The sequence below is a fragment of the Carassius carassius genome, chromosome 28 (assembly GCF_963082965.1).
Source record: "Carassius carassius chromosome 28, fCarCar2.1, whole genome shotgun sequence".
Classification (NCBI taxonomy): domain Eukaryota; kingdom Metazoa; phylum Chordata; class Actinopteri; order Cypriniformes; family Cyprinidae; genus Carassius; species Carassius carassius.
In genome coordinates this window covers 24,715,147-24,737,808 of record NC_081782.1, presented here as the reverse complement: position 1 = coordinate 24,737,808, position 22,662 = coordinate 24,715,147, and the positions used below count along the sequence as shown (strand labels likewise).

Here is a 22,662-nt window from a genome sequence, read left to right as displayed (position 1 = left end):
AAAGTTTCCACCCGGATTATTTGAGCTACAAAGTGCAGAGAAATATTACGTAGAAATAATACAGAAATGTGTTTTATGGCATTTTCAGAAATATCCGATCTAGGCGGGAATTAGAGGCACGGATGGTGTCTTCCTGGGTTTTTTAATATATGGAATGCATTACCATGTGATATTTGTTACTTTTCTCATCGCTGTCAACAAGGACTAATCTCGTTTGTAATCGCTGGGAAACATGTTTATATATATATATATATATATATATATATATATTGCAAAAGCAGATTTTTATTAGCATACCACGTGACAGTCCTTTACATGTATAAATTTAAATGAATATACGATTAAGCCTATAAGTTTGTCCTGTGATATATCATTTGTCTTTTGATTTGAATGCGACTCATCGGAGGAGGCCTCGGCTCTCTGAGCCTCTCTAGCGCCCCCTCGAGGTATGTTCCATAGGAACGTCTTCCGCCTATCGACATTAGCCACTCCATGAAATATTAGCGACGCACACAGTTTACCTTTAATAAAACAGTCCTGTCATCTATTAACTTTACGTGTTTTGGGATTTTAGTACTGTTTGAAAGCGGATAGATGTCTGAAGGTAGTATTACGATTGTGCATTTGTTTATGTGGGTGTTATCAGACACAGTTAGCCTTTAGCAAAAGTTAAAGCTAAGTTCATTGTGTATTGGAAGTTCTTCGACTGTTTATGTGACTGACATTAGCTACTTTGACATACACCAGTGTTATATGTGTTATTTTGTCCTGTAGAGGTTTTTAAAAGGGCAGAAGAGGAGGCTGACACACCAGATCTCGAGGTAAATAAAGATACATCTGTGAGTACATTTTATAACGTCTATAGATGTAAACATTACACGTAAGATGTGTGCAAAACATCAGACACGCATGACAGTTCACACAACACGTCCATTAGACTTATCATGAAGATGTACTATAGTAACACCATGTATTTTGAGACTTGCACAAAGCTAATACCATGTTTGTTTCGTTGGACCATGGACGTGACATTGTATTCTCTGTATTTATCAAAATACCATACCATTATTGTTGTTGTTGTTGATATTATATTTTTATGTAAAAAAAAAAATTGTCAGTGGTTAAAATCTAAAACAGCAATAGAATAATAAGATTGCATATTAATAAAATATTTCATGAAAATGCTCCAACCTCTGCCAGTCATTTTAAAAAGGCCTAATTTTAGCTCATATATTAGCATGTTTTAGTGTTATTTCCCCCATCTGCAGTATTTTTATTTATTTTTGGTTTAGTTTTTTCCTGTAAAACAAATGTATGCATAGGAAATGTATATGAGAACATGAGACATAAACACAACATGTAAATGTAGTAAACATGTACCATGTTCAGCACTGTAAGCCACCGCTTTATATGCATGCCAAATAGAAAAGGATTATTTTTTTACGCTTTTCTGCAGGGTCAGTCTGACGACAGCAGCGACGAGGGTGACGCTTCAGGAGACACTGAGAGTATGTGTCAAATAGTCAGTCTTGAAGTACATTTAAAGAAATCATGTGATCTATGCTGAATAGATATGCTTATTGCATATATGCTTAATTTTTCAGTGGATTTCCTACGCAGTCTCTTCTCCCGAACTCTTGGCCTGAGTCATGGAGATAAAGTCTTGGATGAGCTGACCCTGGATGGCGTCGCCCGCTATATCCTGAGCGGCAAATGTGAGTTAACTTCTCAGATGAGTTCAGTCTTTAAAAGTGAAGTGTATTCAATGTTAAAATACTTTATTATATACAATTCAATACGAACAGTCAGCTTCAAAAAAAGTTTGTTGGTTGACTTCCTGTGTAAAAACTGTGATGCTGGTAAAATATTGCACCTTTGTTTATGCAGAGATATTTTTGAATCAGCTTGTGAGATGCATTTCAATAAGTTGAATGTGTCTGACTGTCTCAACAGGCAAGAACATTATCTGTATGGTTGGAGCTGGAATATCTACATGTAAGTAAATCATTTACCATAAAATGCATTTTTCTTAAATGAAGCACATTCTTTTTAAATCGATCATATCTTATTTTTCCTTTTATGTTTGAAGACCTCTTATAGATTCCTGATTCTTTATTATTATATAACACTTCTTGTGTTTGTTGCCATCTCATGATAAATCACAGTTTTCCTCAACTGTACAGTAAGTCACTTTGGATAAAAGCATCTGCCAAATGAATACATGTGAATATTATTATGGCTTTAATTTGTAATTATTGGTTCATATGTTACACTATTAATTAACCCTGTAGTCTCTTCCTGATTTAGCTGCTGGAATCCCAGATTTCCGCTCTCCTGGCACCGGTCTATATGCCAATTTGCAGAAGTTCAATCTGCCTTACCCAGAGGCCATCTTTCAGATCGACTATTTCAAGGTCTGATTGTCATTCTGAAGAAAAGCTACAATCTCATCATTTGTCATCTAAGAAGATATCCTTCTCTCTTTCCAGAAACATCCAGAGCCCTTTTTTGCTCTCGCCAGAGAACTCTACCCAGGACAGTTTAAGGTATTTATGAATCTTTTCTTACATACATGGGTCACCAATGAAATTCTGTTAGAAATGAAATCAAACCTGAGCAAGAATATTGTAACATCACAAATCAACAACAATATGTAATTTATTTGCCAGTATTGCCAGTATAGAATATATCTAACAAAAGAGTAATGTGAAATACATATTTACAAAAATGCTGGCAAACCCTCCACTGTGTTATGCCACATTCCATTATTATTAATTTCACACGTATTACATGCTCTTCTTTGTCTTGTGATGAGTTTGATAAGGCACCACATACAAATCATGACACATGTAATACTGTGTTTTTCTGTTACATGCTCTTTGGTTTCTTCAGCCCACAGTCTGTCACTATTTTATAAGGATGCTGAAGGACAAAGGTCTACTGACTCGATGTTACTCTCAGGTAAGAGAGTGTGTTTATGTGTCATTTTATGCTGTTATTGAAAAATAATAATTATTGTATATGTATTTTATCATATATAATTATTTCATATAATACAATTATTATTGTTATTTTTTTTAAGAATATCGATACTTTAGAGAGAGTTGCAGGTCTGGAAGGAGAGGACCTGATCGAAGCTCATGGTACATTTCACACCTCACACTGTGTGAGCTTCCTGTGTCGTAAGGAGTACTCCATGGACTGGATGAAAAGTACAGTATTGAACGCTAAAATTTCTATGTGCTTTCTGTTTTAAATGAAATGTGGGAATATAGTTAACTATTCACATTTCATGTTTTTGACTCTCAGATAAAATTTTCTCTGAAGATATTCCTAAGTGTGATTCCTGTGGGAACCTGGTAAAACCTGGTAAGAGAAATTAACAATTCCACTCCACTAGAGGGAGGAGTCGGATAACTCCTCTTAGTTTCACTTTAAAATTGGTTAAAAATACAAATACATAAATTACATTCACAGTGACATGCTAAACCAACATATCTGATCATTACTAGGTCAAGATAGGATAATATTCACTGTCTGATGGCCAGAGCAATGTGAAAGATAAGAGATCTGTGAGCACTCTGTATGTGCTCACAAATCTACAGGATTTGCACATGTTTTAAAGCCTTTAAATTAAAACACTCCAGGGATAGAACGCAGTAATAGCAGAAGAACATATTAATCAGCTAAATTGAGTTCATGTGAGCTGTTTTCTATGTTCTCTCACATCGCTGAATAGGCTACATACAATAAACTGCATAATTTAAATGTGTTTTAAAGTATTGTAAATAAAAACACTCCAGCGACTGAACTTAATACAATTAAAAGAACATAATAAAGAGGTAAAATGAGTGCTTGTGAGATACAACTGTAGAGCAACGCTCTTACAGCGAGTGCACTCCGTACTTGCTCACAAAACTACAGCATTTGCACGTGTTTTAAAGCCTTGTAAATGAAAACATTAAAGTGAATTCATACAATCCACTAATTAGAACACACCAAGAGCTAAATTCAGGTTTGTGAGTCCTTTATGTGTAACTGAAAGCCATGCCTCTGAACGCTCGCGCCCAGTGCATTGATTGTTGCTGTCCTCAGAGCTCTGACGGACCTACACATAGCCTACAAGATTATTTCCAATACATAATAGCTTGGATAATATCATCGAAAATTTGTAAATATATAAAACTGAGGGCGCTCTATGTCTTCAGTGGTAGACTACAGGAGCACTGAGCAGCATAGAGCGCCCTCTCGTGGCTGGAGACGGTAATGTTTTCTATTGGTTCATTTCTCATGGTTCATTTCTCTCGGTTCATGTCAAATTAATTTTGATAAATAAGTCGCACCTGACTATAAGTCGCAGGACCAGCCAAACTATGAAAAAAAGTGTGACTTATAGTCCGGAGAATACGGTATAAGTAATAAGCAATATTTTAAAATTTATACGATGTTTGATAGGGAGCCAGTGCAGTGTTGACAGGACCGGACTAATATGGTCATACTTCCTGGTTCTAGTAAGAACTCTTGCTTCTGCATTTTGGACTAGCTGTAGTTTGTTAACTAAGCGTACAGAACAACCACCCAATAAATCATTACAATAATCTAACCTTGAGGTCATAAATGCATGTATTAACATTTCTGTATTTGACATTGAGAGCATAGGCCGTAATTTAGATATATTTTTTTAGATGGAAAAATGCAGTTTTACAAATGCTAGAAACGTGGCTTTCTAAGGAAAGATTGCAATCAAATAGCACACCTAGGTTCCTAACTGATGACGAAGAATTGACAGAGCAACCATCAAGTCTTAGACAGTCTTCTAGGTTATTACAAGCAGAGTTTTTAGGTCCTTACATTAACACCTCCTGGTTTTTTTTTTTCAAAATTTAGCAGTAAGAAATTACTCGTCATCCATTAGTTTTTCAAATTAGTGTGTTTCACCGGGCCGCGAAGAAATATAGAGCTGAGTATCATCAGCATAAGCATAAAGCTAACACCATGTTTCCTGATGATATCTCCCAAGGGTAACATCTAAAGCGTGAAGAGTAGCGGCCCTAGTACTGAGCCTTGAGGTACTCCATACTGCACTTGTGATCGATATGATACATCTTCATTCACTGCTACGAACTGATGGCGGTCATCTAAATAAGATTTTAACCATGTTAATGCACTTCCATTAATGCCAACAAAGTGTTCAAGTCTATACAAAAGAATGTTGTGGTCAATTGTGTCAAACGCAGCACTAAGATCGAATAAAACTAATAGAGAGATCAGATGATAAGAGCAGATCATTTGTAACTCTAAGGAGAGCAGTCTCAGTACTATGATACGGTCTAAATCCTGACTTGAAATCCTTACATATACCATTTTTCTCTAAGAAGGAATATAATTGTGAGGATACCACCTTCTCTAGTATCTTGGACAGAAAAGGGAGATTCGAGATTGGTCTATAATTAACTAGTTCTTTGGGGTCAAGTTGTGGTTTTTTGATGAGAGGCTTAATAACAGCCAGTTTAAAGGTTTTGGGGACATATCCTAATGACAATGAGGAATTAATAATAGTCAGAAGAGGATCTATGACTTCTGGAAGCACCTCTTTTAGGAGCTTAGATGGTATAGGGTCTAACATACATGTTGGTTTAGATGATTTAACAAGTTTATACAATTATTCCTCTCCTATAGTAGAGAAAGAGTGGAACTGTTCCTCAGGGGGTCAATAGTGCACTGTCTCTGATGCGATACTGTAGCTGACGGCTGAATGGTTGCAATTTTATCTCTAATAGTATCGATTTTAGAAGTAAAGTAGTTCATAAAGTCATTACTGCTGTGGTGTTGGGAAATGTCAACACTTGTTGAGGCTTTATTTTTCGTTACTTTAGCCACTGTATTGAATAAATACCTGGGGTTATGTTTCATTTCTTCTAAAAGAGGAGAAAAGTAATCGGATCTAGCATTTTTTAATGCTTTTCTGTAGGATAGGTTACTTTCCCGCCAAGCAATACGAAATACCTCTAGTTTTGTTTTCCTCCAGCTGCGCTCCATTTTTCGGGCTGCTCTCTTTAGGGTGCGAGTATGCTCATTATACCATGGTGTCAAACTGTTTTCCTTAACCTTCCTTAAGCATAAAGGAGCAACTGTATTTAAAGTGCTAGAAAAGAGAGTCCATAGTTTCTGTTACATCATCAAGTTGTTCTGAGGTTTTGGATATGCTAAGGAATTTGGATACATCAGGAAGATAACTTAAAAAGCAGTCTTTTGTGGTAGAAGTGATGGTTCTTCCATACTTGTAATAAGAAGTAGAATTTACAATTTTGGCTATATGAAGTTTGCTCAAAACTAAATAATGATCTGAGATATCATCACTTGGCTGAATAATTTCAACACTATCAACATCGTTGATAAACGTGTTTTCTAACCCCAACAGAGTTCAGAATGTCTATAAATGCTGATCCCAATGCATCTTTTTCATTATCAACATGGATATTAAAATCACCAACTATTAAAACTTTATCTGCAGCCAGAACTAACTCGGATGTAAAATCACCAAACTCTTTAATAAAGTCTGTATGGTGCCCTGGTGGCCTGTATACAGTAGCCGGTACAAACATAACAGGGGATTTATCATTAACATTTGTTTCTCTGGATAATGTTATATGCAGCACCATTACTTCAAACGAGTTATACTTGAAGCCTGCCCTCTGAGAAATCCTGAAAACGTTGATATAAATTGAAGCAGCACCTCCCACGTTGCCTTTTAGACGCGGCTCATGTTTATAACAGTAATCTTGGGGGGTGGACTCATTTAAAATAATGTAATCATCAGTTCTCTTATGAGAGCTCTTTCGTACTGCGTCTTAGCTAAGGGCTTCGCGCCCTTCTTGCCACTTCCCGCCGAAACGGGTGTGGCCCAACCTATAAAAGGAGCTCGAAAAGGCTGACTCACCTGATTTTTCATCTCTTCAGCGAAGCTCACGCATCGCTGGATCACGGAGAAAGCAAGCGCCGTCTGAGAAGCATATCAGCGGGACGAGCCATTCTGAAGCTGCTGGCCTCGCCGCCTTCCACTGCCGTTCCTGCTGCGCTGTCCGGCGCCTATATCCTTTGTATCGTTATATCATTTATATCCTGTGTGTGTTCGCCCTGCGAACACTCACAAAAAGAGCTGCGTCTTTTTAAAGATGCCCTCGTGCGGCTCGTGCAGAGCTCGCCGGTTCCCTCCGCTTCGCCGGCCTCCCCTGCATCGCTTCCCGATGGTCAGCGTCCGCTGTCTGCCGACGCATCATCTGAGGAAGTGGATCTCAGGCCCGCGTCGGAGGAAGAGGACAAGTGCTCTCTGCTTGCTTCGGGCAGTGAGGGTTGGGTGAGCTCCGTGGATCTCGCGCCCTCTGCTCAGAGGCCCAGCAGACGGGCGGATATCGATAAGGAGCTGATGCAAGTGCTCGCGCCATTTTCGGCGAGAGTTCGTTCATCATTCTCCACACTGGACGGTGCTAAAAACAGAGGCTACCTGTCACTTCCGCCGGTGGAACAGGCTATAGCAGCGCACCTTTGCCCGCCCTCTGCTGGACGGCGGACTAAGGCGGCGTTGCCATCCAAAGCCTGCCGCATGACGTCATCGCTGCTCGCACGGATCTTCTCTGCTGCTGGGCAGGCTGCGTCTGCGCTGCACACCATGGCCATGCTGCAGATTTTCCAGGGCGATCTCCTCCGCAAGCTGGATGAGATGGGACCTGAAGGAATCTGTCTTGCGGATCTAAGGAGTGCTTCGGATCTCTCCCTCCGCGCTGCTAAGTCCGCTGCACAGGCCAAGGGACGGGTTATGGCTTCCGCTACGGTGGCTGAGAGGCATTTGTGGCTGACGCTTTCTGACATCAAGGAGTCTGAGCGCGCTGCGTTCCTCGACACGCCACTGACTCCTGCTGGCCTCTTCGGATCATCTGTCAACGAGTTTGTGGAGAGATTCGCCAAGGACCAGAAAGCTTCGCAGGCGTTCAAGCACTTCTTGCCGAAGCGCTCCGGTTCTGCAACTAGCCGCTCTAGACCGGCCCCACAGAGCTCTCAGTCACGCCCACCGCCTCCAGCTGTGTCATCGCGACAGCGTCAGCAACGCAGCTCGGGACCCCGTTCTCGCTCTTCCAGCCGTCGCCCCGCGCCGCGGGAGCCGCGGCAGAGTATTGCGGTGAAGCCAGAAGCCCCGAAAACATCCTAGCACTGCTAGGAAAGCGCCGGTGTACGAGTTCCGCTGCGGCCGAGCTCTCACCCAAGCGCGCCGCTGTTGCAGTTCCAAGAATTGTGACTGCCTCAGCGTCTTCTGCAATGCGCAAGCCTGCACGAGTGCCCGCTTGCCTGCGCACAAAAGCCGTTATCACGGCTACCCAGATGTTTCACAAAAAGAGTGTTATTTCTGGTGTTCCGGCCACAGCCGGTGGTGCTATAAATGTAGTGACGATGCCCACTCCTCAGTGCCCATCTCCACATGTAAGCACAGCCCTGCACACAGAGCCCGCGCCCATAAAAGCAACCCAAGTCGATCGCGCGCACTGCATAGTAAACGTGCCCACTTCTCAGTGCCCACAATTACTATGTCACACGCGTCATGTGGTTTCTGTAAAAACGAAACCCGTGCACGTTCGTCCGGCCATGGCCGATGGTGCTATTAATGTAGTGACGATGCCCACTCCTCAGTGCCCATCTCCACATGTAAGCACATCCCTGCACACAGGGCTCGCGCACATAAGATCGACACAGATCGGTCGAGCGCGCCACATAGTAAACGTGCCCACATACACTATGTCACATACGTCGCGTGGCTTCTGTAAAAACGAGGCCCGTGCACGTACGCTCTGCACAGGCAGACAGCGAGTTGAAAGTGGTAAATGTGCACACATGCAGCCCACAGTTACTCGCAGACATCACGAGTCCCACGGGACCCGCTCAGCCCTCCCCCAGTCGGTTAAGCGCCGGGACGGGGTCGAGGTGGAGCGATCTGCCCGCTGTGATCAGCCCGCTCCCCGCCTCAAATGCGCAACACACCCGAGCGTCACCGTTGCCCAGTCAACAGAGCGTGCTTCGCATCCAGCCCTTAGCCATTCATGTAGATGCATGGTCAGCGCTTTCAGGGGTTTCGGATTGGGTGCTAGGCATTATAAAGAGAGGCTACTCACTACAGTTTTGTCGACGCCCTCCGCGCCTTTTAGCGTGCGTCAAAACTACGGTCAAAACAGAAGTAGCACACATACTTCGGGCCGAAATATCAAAACTGTTGAGCAAAGGGGCTGTAGAGCCTGTGTCTCGAGCTCAAAGCGAGGGGGGGCTGTACAGCAGATACTTTCTGGTGCCCAAGAGAGGCGGGGGTCTCAGGCCCATACTGGATCTAAGACAGCTGAACAAGGCATTGATGAAACGCAGTTTCAAAATGCTTACGACCAGGAAGCTCCTCGCGCAGATTCGCAGAGGGGACTGGTTCATGTCAATAGATCTGAAGGACGCGTATTTTCAAATACAGATAGCGTCAAATCACAGGCGATATTTGAGATTCGCCTTCGAGGGCCAGGCATACCAGTTTACAGTCCTGACGTTCGGCTTGTCCGAGGCTCCTCGTACGTTTACGAGGTGCATGGATGCAGCGCTCGCTCCTCTCAGACTCAGAGGCATGCGAGTGCTGAATTATTTGGACGACTGGCTGGTTCTGGCTCGATCACGATCGGAGCTCGTGTAGCACAGGGCCGTTTTACTCGATCACCTCGAGAAGCTCGGTCTCAGTGTCAATTGGGCGAAGAGTTCGCTGAACCCCAGTCAGACGATTCTGTTTTTGGGTATAGTTCTGAACTCGTGTTCCATGACGGCGCGGCTGTCACCACAGCGCGCGTTGGGCATTCAGCGCGCAGCGAGTTCTTTCCGCTGCGGCGCAACCGTTTCGCTCAAACACTGTCAGAAGTTGCTGGGCCTCATGGCCTCAGCATCTCCAGTTCTGCAGCTGGGCCTGCTCCGCATGCACCCCCTGCAATTCTGGCTGAAGGCGCGGGTGCCGCGCAGAGCGTGGGTGTCTGGCCGACTGCGTCTCAAGGTCAATCAGAGCTGTGTCACAGCCCTGAAACCCTGGACAGCAAGCGGCTGGTACCAATCAGGTGTAAGCCTGGGGACTTCCCCGAATGTGAAGATTGTGTCGACGGACGCCTCCACTTCGGGATGGGGAGCGCTGCTCGAGGGCAGACCGTCCTTTGGCCTGTGGTCAGAACGGGAAAAGCTCCATCATATCAACTGTCTGGAAATGCTGGCAGTGGAGAACGCGCTGATGCGCTTTTGTCCCCAAATCAAGGACCACCACGTCTTAGTCCGTTCGGACAACATGTCTGTGGTGTCCTACATAAATCGCCAGGGCGGTCTCGGGTCCCGAAACCTGTACAGGCTGGCGGAACGCCTCCTGGTTTGGGCTCAGCGCAACGTGCGTTCGCTGAGGGCAGTGCATGTGCATGGGCTACAGAATCTGGGTCCAGACAGGCTGTCCACAGGCAATGTTCCTACGGGCGAATGGTCTCTACACCCGCAAACAGTCCGGCTGTTGTGGGAGAGATTTGGCAGGGCGGAGGCGGACCTCTTCGCGTCCCACGAAAACGCTCACTGCCCCGTGTTCTTTTCCAAGAGCGAAAGCGCGCTGTCACGGAAATGGCCGTGCTGCCCGCTTTATGCTTTCCCTCCCGTCTCCCTCCTTCCGCAGGTGATAGAACGGGTGAGAGAAACGAGATGTTCAATACTGCTTGTAGCACCTCTTTGGAAGAACCAACCATGATGCAGTTAGCAGATGTCGCCCCGTGGCCAGTACCGTTGAGGAGGGACCTCCTCTCGCAGGCCAGGGGTTTGATTTGGCACCCTCAACCGGAGTTGTGGTCCCTCCATGTGTGGGCGCTCAACGGTTACCCGCTGATCTCGCAGTGGGAGTGCTAAATACCATCACTCAGGCTAGAGCTTCGTCGACACGATGTCTGTATGCCTCGAAGTGGTCGGTGTTCTCCAGCTGGTGCACAGCTCGAGGATGTTCACCCCTTAGTTGTGAGTTGACGGAGGTTCTCTCCTTCCTACAGGAGCTGTTGGATAAGGGCAGAGCCCCATCCACGCTCAAAGTTTATGTGGCGGCCATCGCAGCGTTTTCTGAAACAGCGCTCGGTCAGTCAATAGGAAGGAATGATTTGGTCATCCGCTTCCTTAGAGGAGCTAGGAGGCTGAATCCTCCCAGACTTCCGTCAGTCCCTATGTGGGACCTCGCGGCGGTTTTGGAGGCCATGAAGGGTCCCCCTTTTGAGCCTATCCAATCAATTAGCCTTCAGCATCTGTCGTTCAAGACAGTATTCTTGTTGGCTCTCGCTTCAGTGAAGCGTGTGGGTGATCTGCACGCGCTCTCTGTGAGCCAGTCGTGCTTGGAGTTTGGGCCTAATGACTCAAAGGTCATACTCAAACCTAGGCACGGTTATGTGCCGAAATCCCTCAACACGCCGTTTCGGGCTCAGGTTATTGCCCTGTCTGCCCTCCCGGTGTCAGGAGAGGATAGAGACTCGAGTCTTCTTTGCCCTGTCAGGGTTTTAAGAGCTTATGTGTCTCGCTCTGCTGCCTTTCGAGAGACTGAGCAGCTGTTTGTCTCGTTCGGTGGACGTTCCAAGGGAATGGCTGTTTCGATACAGACTCTATCAAGATGGATAGTTGACGCCATAGCGTTAGCTTACGCTTCCAGGGGCCTTAAGTGCCCGCTGGGCGTCAGAGCACACTCCACAAGGGGCGTCGCCTCGTCGTGGGCGTGGTCTACTGGGATCTCCTTTCAGGATATATGTATGGCGGCAGGTTGGGCCTCGCCGTCTACATTTATCAGGTTCTATAACCTGGAGGTTCCCGTCTTGCAAGCAAGGCTGCTGTTGGTATAGTCGAATCAGGGCTCTGAGGGGAACTCTGAGTTTGTGAGCGTTATGCGCTGCCGACTGTTATATGGGCAGTATTGCGTAAGACCCGCATTGCCACATTGGTCAGGCCTTGCCTCGGCTGTGTGATGTCATATTGCCGCATCTATGGATGTTGCTAGATATGGGACGGAGGGCTTCCCCCCTTCCTGTCCTGGACTCTCTGTGAGTCCCTCAGGTGACTGTGCACTGTAAATCCTGGGCGTTGCTTCAGGTTTATTGGTGTGTGATCCCTGCGCGCACGGCGTTTTACATTGGGTTCCCGTAGCGTCTTAGCTAAGACGCTGTACGAGAGAGCTCTCGTAAGAGAACGTACTCGGTTACTAAACGTAACCTCGGTTCTCTCTAGAAGAGCGAACGAGTACTGCGTTCTCTGCCGTGCGTACGATTCACTCTGGTTCGCTTCGGCGATGAAATAAATCAGGTGAGTCAGCCTTTTCGAACTCCTTTTATAGGTTGGGCCACACCCGTTTCGGCGGGAAGTAGCAAGAAGGGCGCGAAGCGCCCTTATTGGTCTGATGTTGCATCAGCCTGCGCTCGATAGGCTGTGCAGTTGCCGCAGAGCAAGCCAATGAGCGAACGAGCCGTCTCGCCTATGGCTGTGTACTGCTGCAAATGCGTTTTACAAAAATACAAAATTAAGGATCATTTTTTGCTTCAGTATTTCGTGAAAAGAGACTTTTCCCGTAGCGTCTTAGCTAAGACGCAGTACTCGTTCGCTCTTCTAGAGAGAACCGAGGTTACGTTTAGTAACAGAGTACGGTTTTAGCCAGGTTTCTGTCGAACAGAGCACATCTATATTATGATCAGTGATCATATTATTTACAAAAAGTGTTTTCGTAGAAAGGGATCTGATATTCAATAAGCCAAGCTTTATCATTTGTTTATCCATATTGCATCTGTTTTTTATTTGTTGAACCTCAATTAAATTGTTAATCTTAACTTGGTTTGGACGTTTTTTGTATTTTCTAGTTCGGGGAACAGACACAGTCTTTATAGTGTGATATCTAGGTGAAAGATTCTCTATGTGCTGAGATTTAACTGACCTCTGTGACTTGAGGCAGCTAGCCGACGGTCGGTTTAGCCAGTCTGTCTGCTTCCTGACCTGGGCCCCAGTTAGTCAAGTATAAACACTAAGACTATTTGCCATATTTCTAGAGAGAAGAGAGAAGCTAATGACAGTTTCTGTTAAAAAGCTTTTTAATAACAATACAAAATAACAAGGGTCTATAGAAATTATGAAAACAATAATTGTTGTACTTTTTTAATAATTATATTGTTTACATATTATAATTGACAAATTACCATTTAACAAATATAAGAATCAATCATTACAGCTTAAAATGTCAGTTGAAAATTCTTAAACTCTTAAAGCATGAAATCAGTAAAGTTTAGTTTAATCTGGGTATATTATCAGTGAAGTAATCATTAAAAATTTGTAATTATAAAAAAAAAAATATTAGCCACTTCTATTAATATGATTCAGAGATGAAGGCCATAATACTAATGTTGTCCACACGAGGGAGCCACAGGATAGAAAATCATTTGAGACTCAGCTCAAAGACTGAAAATAATTCAGGAAATTGACTTTTATTAATAAATTGCATATAAATTCATTTTTCATTAATTATATTAATTGTGCAAAGACTGTAATTTCCACAATACTTATAGAATATTTTGCATCCAGCTAGCCAGCTCTGTCCAAGCTGTTGTCTTAGCTTAATAGTGTTTTTTTTTTTTTTCTCAAAAGAAAATAGCAAGGGACCATAGAAAAATATTATGAAAACTTTAACGGTTGGAATTTTTTTTTTCTTTTTGCAGCGGGGCAGCTCTAGATCGCCGGACACACAAATGCTCTGGCTCTTTTGCCCCAAAGCTGCCCAGGCTGGCTTTGTCAAGCCAACATCAAAGCTTGTCTTCGAACTTTAGCCTCTATTTTTAATTAAAATTTGAATTAGTAATCTGAATAAGTTTTGGCTTCAAGATCTAGTTCACCCAAATATTATGTAATTTCAAAGTTGTGTGATTTTTCTTTCTTCCCTGAAACACAAAAGTTATACTGCAGAAGAGCTGCTCTTTAGCATAAATTTCAAATATAGAATAAACGAGGTCCATACAGGTTTTATAAGGTCATTCATTGTCTTCTGAAACCATATACCCTGACAATCAAAATTCATTCCATCGTTAAATTGATTTCATTGGTATCTAGTCTCTACTTCTTTTATGCTGATTTTAGCCTTTTGTGGATGTATATTTGTTCGTCTTTTTTTTTAGATATTGTGTTTTTTGGGGAGAATTTACCTGCCCGATTCTTCGCTACCATGAAAATGGTGAGGATTCATCTTATCTGTTAAGGTCAAACTTCCTTTTCAGTCGGTCCACGTTCTCAGTGGTACTCTATCATTCTACCGCAGGACTTTCCTCAATGTGACCTTCTCATCATAATGGGCACATCCCTGCAGGTTCAACCGTTTGCATCACTAGTCAATAGGTAAGATTCTCGCTCATGTCTTTACGTGTCTTTTGGGCCCCACAAGATTGTTTCACATTTTCTCTGCTGATTCTGGGGGAAATGCTGTGGAATTGATGTAGATAAGGTAAAATAAGGTAAAAAAGCTGGATATGTTTTTACTATTTGAACTATTTAGCACATATCGCAATGATTCTGCACAAAATATGCAGGTCTGTGATTATGGAGTTGTTATATCTCTGACTCATTCTCATCTTCAGAGTATCAAACAGCTGTCCTAGACTGCTCATCAATATGGAGAAAACCGGACAGGTCTGTAGCTGAATAAATGTATGATAAACATTTTAATAAAACATATTCATTTTACAGTAACATTTTTGCATTGTTCCTTTCTCAAACAGTCAGAATTTGGAATGGGATTAATTGGTTTTGGAGGAGGAATGGATTTTGACTCAGACAAAGCCTACAGGTGAGTATTGTCATGTTAAACAGTTTGGTTTCTTTAGGCCTGTTCACAGGCATTATGAATTTCTGACCAAAAAAAACACCAAAACTATTCAAACTCATCCTGACATGAAACTGATTTTACATAGGTACAGTATAATATATGGGTCATTCTCTGAAAACTGCACCAGTTGTGTCCCCATGACTAACTATATACTGTATATAACAGGATGCTAAGCTTAGTTACATTATCTTATTAATGGAGCTATGTTAACACAGAATACATTTTTCAATAATTTATTATTCATTTTATCTGAAATATATCAAATATTGTGTGAAAGTCCCTAAAGTATGTAAACACCTATCATTAAAATAGTTTTCAATCAATTTAATGACATCATAAGTGAATAAAATGTTCAAAAAGCAAAAATGTCTTCCAAACTTTAAACTTTGGCGTGAATGTGTGTACAGGTGTTAGTGGGGTTAGAGAAGATTGGACTGATTTTTATTCATTGTTCACAGAGATGTGGCTCACCTGAGCACCTGTGATGATGGCTGCATGGCTCTCGCTGAACTGCTGGGCTGGAAAGTAAATACTGGCATATTCACACACAAATCTGACATTTTATTTAGTAACACTTTATTTTAAAGTGTGCTTGTTACATGTACTTAGTATTATAATAAGAATTAATTATGCAGTTACAGTAGGTGGCCAGCCTATCTGGGCCGGTGCCGCAGTGGTAACGGTAATTCAGTCGCGTGTTAAAATCATTTGCGAAACTACCGCCAGGTGGCGCAAAGGGACGGATTGCGAAATGAATGTTATTGTAAAATGAGATAAAAGAAGGAAGTAAAACAACAATAACATTATGATATAACATTGTAACATTTAAAAAAAAACATAATTTCTTTTACAATTTGTTAATTTTTAAAATGTAGGATGGTCTTAGGCTACAGTCTACTAAACAAAAATTAAAAGAAGACCTTAACACAAAGGATCATATGCATGCTATTTTTATTAAACAGTAAATAAATATAAATATATTAATATAATATATAATAATATATATAAATGTTTTAATTTCATTTTCATTTCGGTTCATTCTTGGTTTAAAAAAATCTTCAGGTTCCATATGCAGAGCGAAATGGGAACGGTCCAGCATTTAGCAATAATTAGTATTAACTCTGTTATTATTCTTGATTTTTCAAACTACCAGCATTTTTGAATTATGCCTTATGTGTGACCAAAAATTAAGTATTATTTGATTCAGCTGTTTGAGCGTGCTGGTGCCTCGTGCACATATTCACTGGAAACAGCAGTGGTTCACCAGACATTCAGCGTGAGCACTTTGACATATTGTTAATTATGATTTTTTTTTCCTCGATACTGAAACGCACACAGCCTATTTACCTCATGAATAATAGTTAAGCTTCAAATGGGCAACATCACAAATACGGAAACGTTTAATTTCTCCAGATTGAGAAAGCCCAACCATACCTTATGCTTAGCTTTAAATTATTATTATTTTTTGTTTTATTACTAAGCCTATATTATTATACTGCAATTATATTTATCCATTAGAATTATATATTTTTAATTATTGTTTTGTTCTGATAAATTTGTTAAATTTAAAGGATTTGTTGTAAAATATTTTCTTATAACCTATTTTTAAAAACCTAGTGTTTAAAAAAAAAAAACATGCAGCAAACGAAAATAGGTGATTGATCCGTTAAAATGAAAACTGTACACGACTCATATATTTTTTTTCCTCTGACAAACTTTATTTTTTAGCGTGTTTAAAAAATAAAGAAAACATTCAGCAAATGAAAATAGGCGGTTAATCCATTAAAATGTGTTAAAAATGTGTTACTCTTGGTTAACAGTAATTATAATTATTTTACTTCAGAACAGAGCCTGGGACTAATCTAGGTTATCCATGGTATTTTTTTATTTATTTTTTTTATTGCACCTGAAAATGACTTTGTTCATTACATTCACTTCACCCGATCTGGTGCAGATCAGCCTCCCGCGATGCTCAGCTGTGGATGATTTAAAAATGTTTGATATAAAGCAGTGGTTCTCAACCCGCGGCCCGTCACGAATTCAAATGCGGCCCGCACCACATGCTGAATTAAAAAAAAAAATAATAATAATAAAACTTTATCAGTTTGTAAAATTGTATTGTTTACATCAATTAAACAAAAATGCTACTAATGAAATATAAGCTATATCCTAAATGTTTTTATGTGATTTTTTTTTTTTTCTTCATATATTATTTTCAGACATGAGCACTGGCATAAGCATTTAACGAACACATACAAGCGCACTTTGGCAGAATTCAATTCAAATAGTCATCAACAGCCATTAGGTAAATTGCCTTTAAGGTAAAATTGCACATCAGAATGGACACATTTGTTTTTTAAGGGAGAAAAAAAAGAAATTCAAAAAATGCCAGTGAATGAACATGTACAAACTGTGAATAGTATAATTATTTTACTTCAGAACAGAGCCTGGGACTATATCAGTATTGAAAGAGAAGTGCTGGATTTTCGTTTTTTTATTTTTTGCCCCGCGACTCACTTGAAGAAATTCAGATAAATAGAAACACCATACACTATGTAACAATCCTTAATTGAAGAAATGTGGCAAAATATCTCTGGAGAGAACCTCATATTATTAAATTCAAAAGTGCTTTCCATATTTGGATCAAAATAGGCTACATTTGTGAACGCACATTTTCTGAAATGTTGCGCCTCAGGTCATGCAAGCCTGCATCTTAAACAGAGGTGGGTAGAGTACCCAAAAACTGTACTCAAGTAAAAGTAAAAGTACTTCTAGAAATATTTACTCAAGTAAAAGTAAAAGTACTAGTCTTGAATAGTTACTTGAGTAAGAGTAAAAGAGTATCGGATAAAAAATCTACTCAAGTAGTTAGTTACTAGTTACTTTGGGTCATATATACTGAGCCTATTTTTATTTAGATATATAGATAAAATGTATGTAATGTATGTGTGCGTGTATAAATGTATATATTTCATCAGCCTTTACTCCAATTTATGTAATTTATTATAAAATCCAGTCTGTTTACTTAAGTAACAGATATAGGTGTCATGCCAAAATATATTTTTAATACGACTGACTTTATATTAAATGTGAATTTAACATTGAAAGTTAATGTGATATAAATATTGCTACTAATCTTTCATTGTTCAGAAAGAGAGCAAATAACATTTACATTATTAAAGATCATTTTCACTGACAGTCTAGATTTCAATCACTCTCAGAAACTCCCATTAAATCACTGAAACTGTTAACACTGTGAAAACAATATCTTAATTAAAGATTCGTACACACATCTGCACTTTGTTGTTCCTGACGAGATAATTCGCCAGAAAGAGGTATTCAGTCAGGAGCGAGTGAAGGAAGCACCGGCATTTTAGCGATGACTCATCGGAACACCTCTGATTGGCCAATGCTTTAATAAGCTCAAAAGAATCATGTGTGATTGGTTATAATGCACAGTGCTGTAAAAATGCATCTATCTCTGGCTCAGCGCCAGCAAGCAATCACAGATCTGAATTTAGCAGCTGATGATATGACTCGCTGAACGTACTTGCACCGGTGTGATTGTATTAAAATTAATAAAATCTTAATCGGCTATTTTTTGTCTTTTGGAAGCTGCATTCAACTTGACTCCCCTCTGTTATAAGCCACACACGTACAACAAACTAATGTCACAGTGGTATCGTGTACTGCAATCGAATGTAGCCCAAGTTATTACCTGTTAAACAGTAGACAGCACACGCGGTGTTCATCTAATAAGGATCTCCATCGCTAGCAAATAATAGCCTTTGCAGATTTGCTTTCAATTCAGTGCAGTTCCATAGCCACGTTTTCAACGCTACTGATGTTAAACGTTACAACTCTGAGTGAACCGCTTCAGACGCTCAGCGCGTGCGGCAGGGAACTGAACGACTCATTCAAACTGATTCATGAAGCCTTTGAACAGAATTGACTCAAAAGAATGAATCATTCGCAAATGGGCATCGCTCATTGCCCAGAGAAAAGTAGACGGCTCGTTTGGAATAAACTGAAGCATTTATAACATTTATTGCATTAAGATAAAGTAACGAGAGGAGCGTCGCCCACAGTAATGAAGTAAAAGTACAGATTTTTCCCCAAAAATTTACTCAAGTAAGAGTACAAAGTACCCATCTTTAAATATACTCCGAAAAGTATTAGTTACCCCAAATAATTACTCAAGTAAATGTAACGAAGTAAATGTAACTCGTTACTACCAACCTCTGATCTTAAAGCCTCTGTCAAACTTTCTGCGTCCGCGAGTCCGCTATGGACCGTTAGGTAGGCGTGACGTAAAAATCGTCATTGGAGAGTGTGTGCCGAGGCTCATGAGCAGACGACCGCGTGGACAGGTGCGCGTGGTCAGTAGGCTTCAAAAGCAAAATCAGAGTGAAGAAGCTCATTGCTACTCGAACCTGTGCAATCCGTCAATAAAAGAATATAAAGACAGTCAGATGTGCAATAATTATGGGCAATTGCAGAACAGACCATCAGCCTGCGCATTCAGAAGTATAAATTGAAGAAGTCTGCGTCCGCGCTGGCCGTGTACGCGTCCGGATTGCTCATGCGGAAAGTATAACACAGGCGTTACAATCGCAACTACTTTGGCATCAGGTGTTTTATTTATGGGGAGTAGAATTGTTTATTTGAATGTAATAGATTATATATCATAATAGTTAGGCTATACTATTATAAATCAGGTTGGTTTGTATTGCTGACGTAATATGTAAATTATGTGCGTAGACTTGCACTTAGACCATAGTGCGGCCCGCTGAAAAAAAAGGTTGAGAACCACTGATATAAAGGTTGCTGTCCCATTTTATAGAGGAATTGTTCATTTTAAAAAATCGAGTTATATTGTTAGTTCTAATTATATTGTTAACACAAGTCCATTTAGAACTTTTTTTTTTACTTATAAACTCCTTGAGAATTTAAAGTTAGTTTAATAGTATTTAAATTCAAGTTTAAAAACAGGTTTTAATTGCTTAAATTATTTTTATTAATTAATAATATGTTGTCATGTTTATTCTTGTAAAAAATATGTGTTTATTCTTTAAGAAAACAAGGGAAAAAATAAGGGACAATCCTAATATTTGTTTTGCTTTACCTATTTATGTAAGCTACAATTATTAAAAATAAATAAATAAATAAAATAAAATAATGTCAATTAAAAATACCATTGACCTGAGTAATTTTGACCATTATAGAATTGTGACTTTAAAGATCATAGGTGATAGGTGATAGGTGATCAAGTCATTTAGGTGGTAAAAATACTGTGAAATTAAAATGGTGGCGTGTTCAATACTTATTTTACCCGCTGTAGTAAGTACATGTAGTTAACTAATATTACTCCATATTTAAATGTATAATTACACTGTAACAAGGACACATTAAAATAAATTGTAACCTTTTATTTAAATCAGTAATATATTTAATACATTACTGATATATAATACAGTAATATATTTTGCTCTTGAATTGTGTTTGTTGCCTCTTCTTTCAGGCAGAGCTGGAAGAGATGGTGAAGCGTGAACATGCTTTAATTGACAGCAAAGATGCCAAAAAGAAAGACAAGGAAGCCAGTCAGAGCTCTAGAAGCACTGGGGCAGAGGCTGGAAAGAGTGACAAGACAGAATAACCAATTACAGCATGAAGAGGCTGTCTATGTAATGCACTCCACGTCTCGAAGCCAAGTCTGGCTTTTTCGAGTCTACTGTCTATCGAATCTTTCTATTTCTCTGAACTACTGTGTCTCTTGTTTGCTTGTAATAGCAATATAGATAAGTATAGATATAGTACAGACGCTCACAGAGCTCAGACAGGAACAGTGAGACAGACAGACAGCAAACACTCGCAGGAACGTGGTGTTGTGCTTGAGGCGGCTTTGAATTAGCAATGCTTTAAATGTAATGTTTTAAAATCTGATAAGTATTACATTAACACTTTATGCTTCCATCTTTTGGGTCTCATTTTATCCTGCTTAAAACAAAAGTCTCTGAAACCTAGATTGTCATTGCTGTAATGCAAGTTTTTCAGTTCTTTTTGTAATTCTCATAATTGTGATTTTTCTATTATTATGTTAACCCTTGTGGAGATATATGGAGTATAACAGCAAATTATAGTGTTACGCTTCACCATTATAATTTGCTATTATACTCCATATAACTCCATACAAGCCAGAAACTAAGCTTTTTTTTAACAGGCCTATCTAAAGGGTTAATGGTCCCACCTAGTGATCAACTGTAAAAAATAACAAATGTTACCTCTTCCCAACAGGGAAAACCACCAACAACCAAGAATCTCACACACACACAAACACTATAATTTGCTGTTATACTCCATATAACTCCATATACCAGCCAGAAACTAAGCCTTTTTTTTGCACAGGCCTATTTAAAGGGTTAATGGTCCCACCTAGTGATCAACTGTAAAAATAACAAATTTTACCTCTTCCCAAAAGTGAAAACCACAAACAATCAAGAATGCATGATTATATGGTGTCATGTCTTTGCAATCAAAAAATGTCGTTATAATGGAAGTCAATGGGGCAAAAACAGCCACCAACAGCAAATTAGGGAGAAAAAATTTTAATCTAATGCTGCAAAAAAACTAACAATGCATCAAAGCCAATCTTGTTACTGATCTTTGACATATCCAGGACTGGGATAAAAGGTGAAAAAAATCCAGTCCACAATCACTTTTTATATTGAAAATATGTAATTTTGTGTGTGTTTTTTTCCCCAAATCAGTGACATCATTTATGAACTTGGTAATTAAAAAGTTAAAATCTTGGAATTTTTTTAAAAATTTGGTAGTTTTGATCAGGACTGAGGTTGATTAATAGATTTATGCAAAAAAAATTGAAAAAAATATTTATCTGATACATTTTTACAGCAGTTTAATTTAGTGGATGTTTTCATCCACGAACATAACGAAAGGGTAGTGAATTTGCCCACAGTGTACAGTTGAGTTTTTGAAAAATTTCAAAGCATTTTCCAAAATATGGGTCAAAATAATATTTGTCACCAAAAATCATTCCATTAGCTCAAACACAGAGAAAGTTGTGGCCAAAATAAGACTCAACTTTACCCCCTAGTGGACGAAAACGTCCCCAACAACGCACAAGGGTTAAATACATTTAAGTTAAAGTACAGAAAAGTACAAAAGGATGTATAACAAATGTTATTATGCTGTATAAACACTTTATTCTTACACTACAGTAATGAGAATTGTTTTTGTGCATTATGATAATGAGAATTTACAAGAGATTAACCATATTACTAATGATGGTTTACGATCTTTTGTCTGACCTTGTCAGTAAGATTCTTTTCTCTATGCAATCATTTGTAGATTTTAGTATAATGTTGTATTTTTAATAGTGTTAACACATTTTTATTTTAATGAAATATTAACCATCTGTGATTTATGCTAACTATTATAATACATTTTCTGATGTTTATTCATTTCTCTGTTGCTTCTTTTTGGTTTGGAAATATATCTACACCTATGGCTCAATTGTGTAAGAGGAAGTTGGCCTAAAAGTGTTTTACAACAATACAAAGCATGATGTCTGATTGAGCCCAATGCAACCTTATGTGAAGAAACCAGAATGAAAGATAAAACCTTCAAGAGTTTTTGTCAGTGTATGCATGTGGTGTGATTTTTTCAAAAGGCATTAAAATTGATTTAAATAAAGGATAGTTTGGTCCTGGATGCTGATTAGT

At 39.9% G+C, this 22,662-nt stretch overlaps 1 protein-coding gene across 1 annotated transcript; it reads left to right on the top strand.

Moving 5' to 3' along the window:
• Positions 1-506: 506 nt before the first annotated feature.
• Positions 507-20,605, top strand: sirt2 (sirtuin 2 (silent mating type information regulation 2, homolog) 2 (S. cerevisiae)). The gene is made up of 16 exons (XM_059515189.1): positions 507-604; positions 775-821; positions 1,457-1,508; positions 1,605-1,715; positions 1,954-1,995; positions 2,308-2,414; positions 2,490-2,546; positions 2,893-2,961; positions 3,083-3,212; positions 3,310-3,369; positions 14,217-14,272; positions 14,357-14,433; positions 14,673-14,724; positions 14,814-14,881; positions 15,379-15,445; positions 20,442-20,605. Exons 1-16 carry the CDS (start codon positions 595-597, stop codon positions 20,574-20,576), a joined length of 1,140 nt encoding a protein of 379 aa, XP_059371172.1. The 5' UTR covers positions 507-594; the 3' UTR covers positions 20,577-20,605.
• The last annotated feature ends 2,057 nt before the right edge of the window (positions 20,606-22,662 follow it).

What these genes read in the sequence shown, in the direction of transcription:
- sirt2 (XM_059515189.1), top strand. An exon ending in ATATGGAGAAAACCGGACAG is followed by an intron (nt 14,725 to 14,813) that starts GTCTGTAGCTGA and finishes TTTCTCAAACAG; the next exon opens with TCAGAATTTGGAATGGGATT. An exon ending in GACTCAGACAAAGCCTACAG is followed by an intron (nt 14,882 to 15,378) that starts GTGAGTATTGTC and finishes CATTGTTCACAG; the next exon opens with AGATGTGGCTCACCTGAGCA.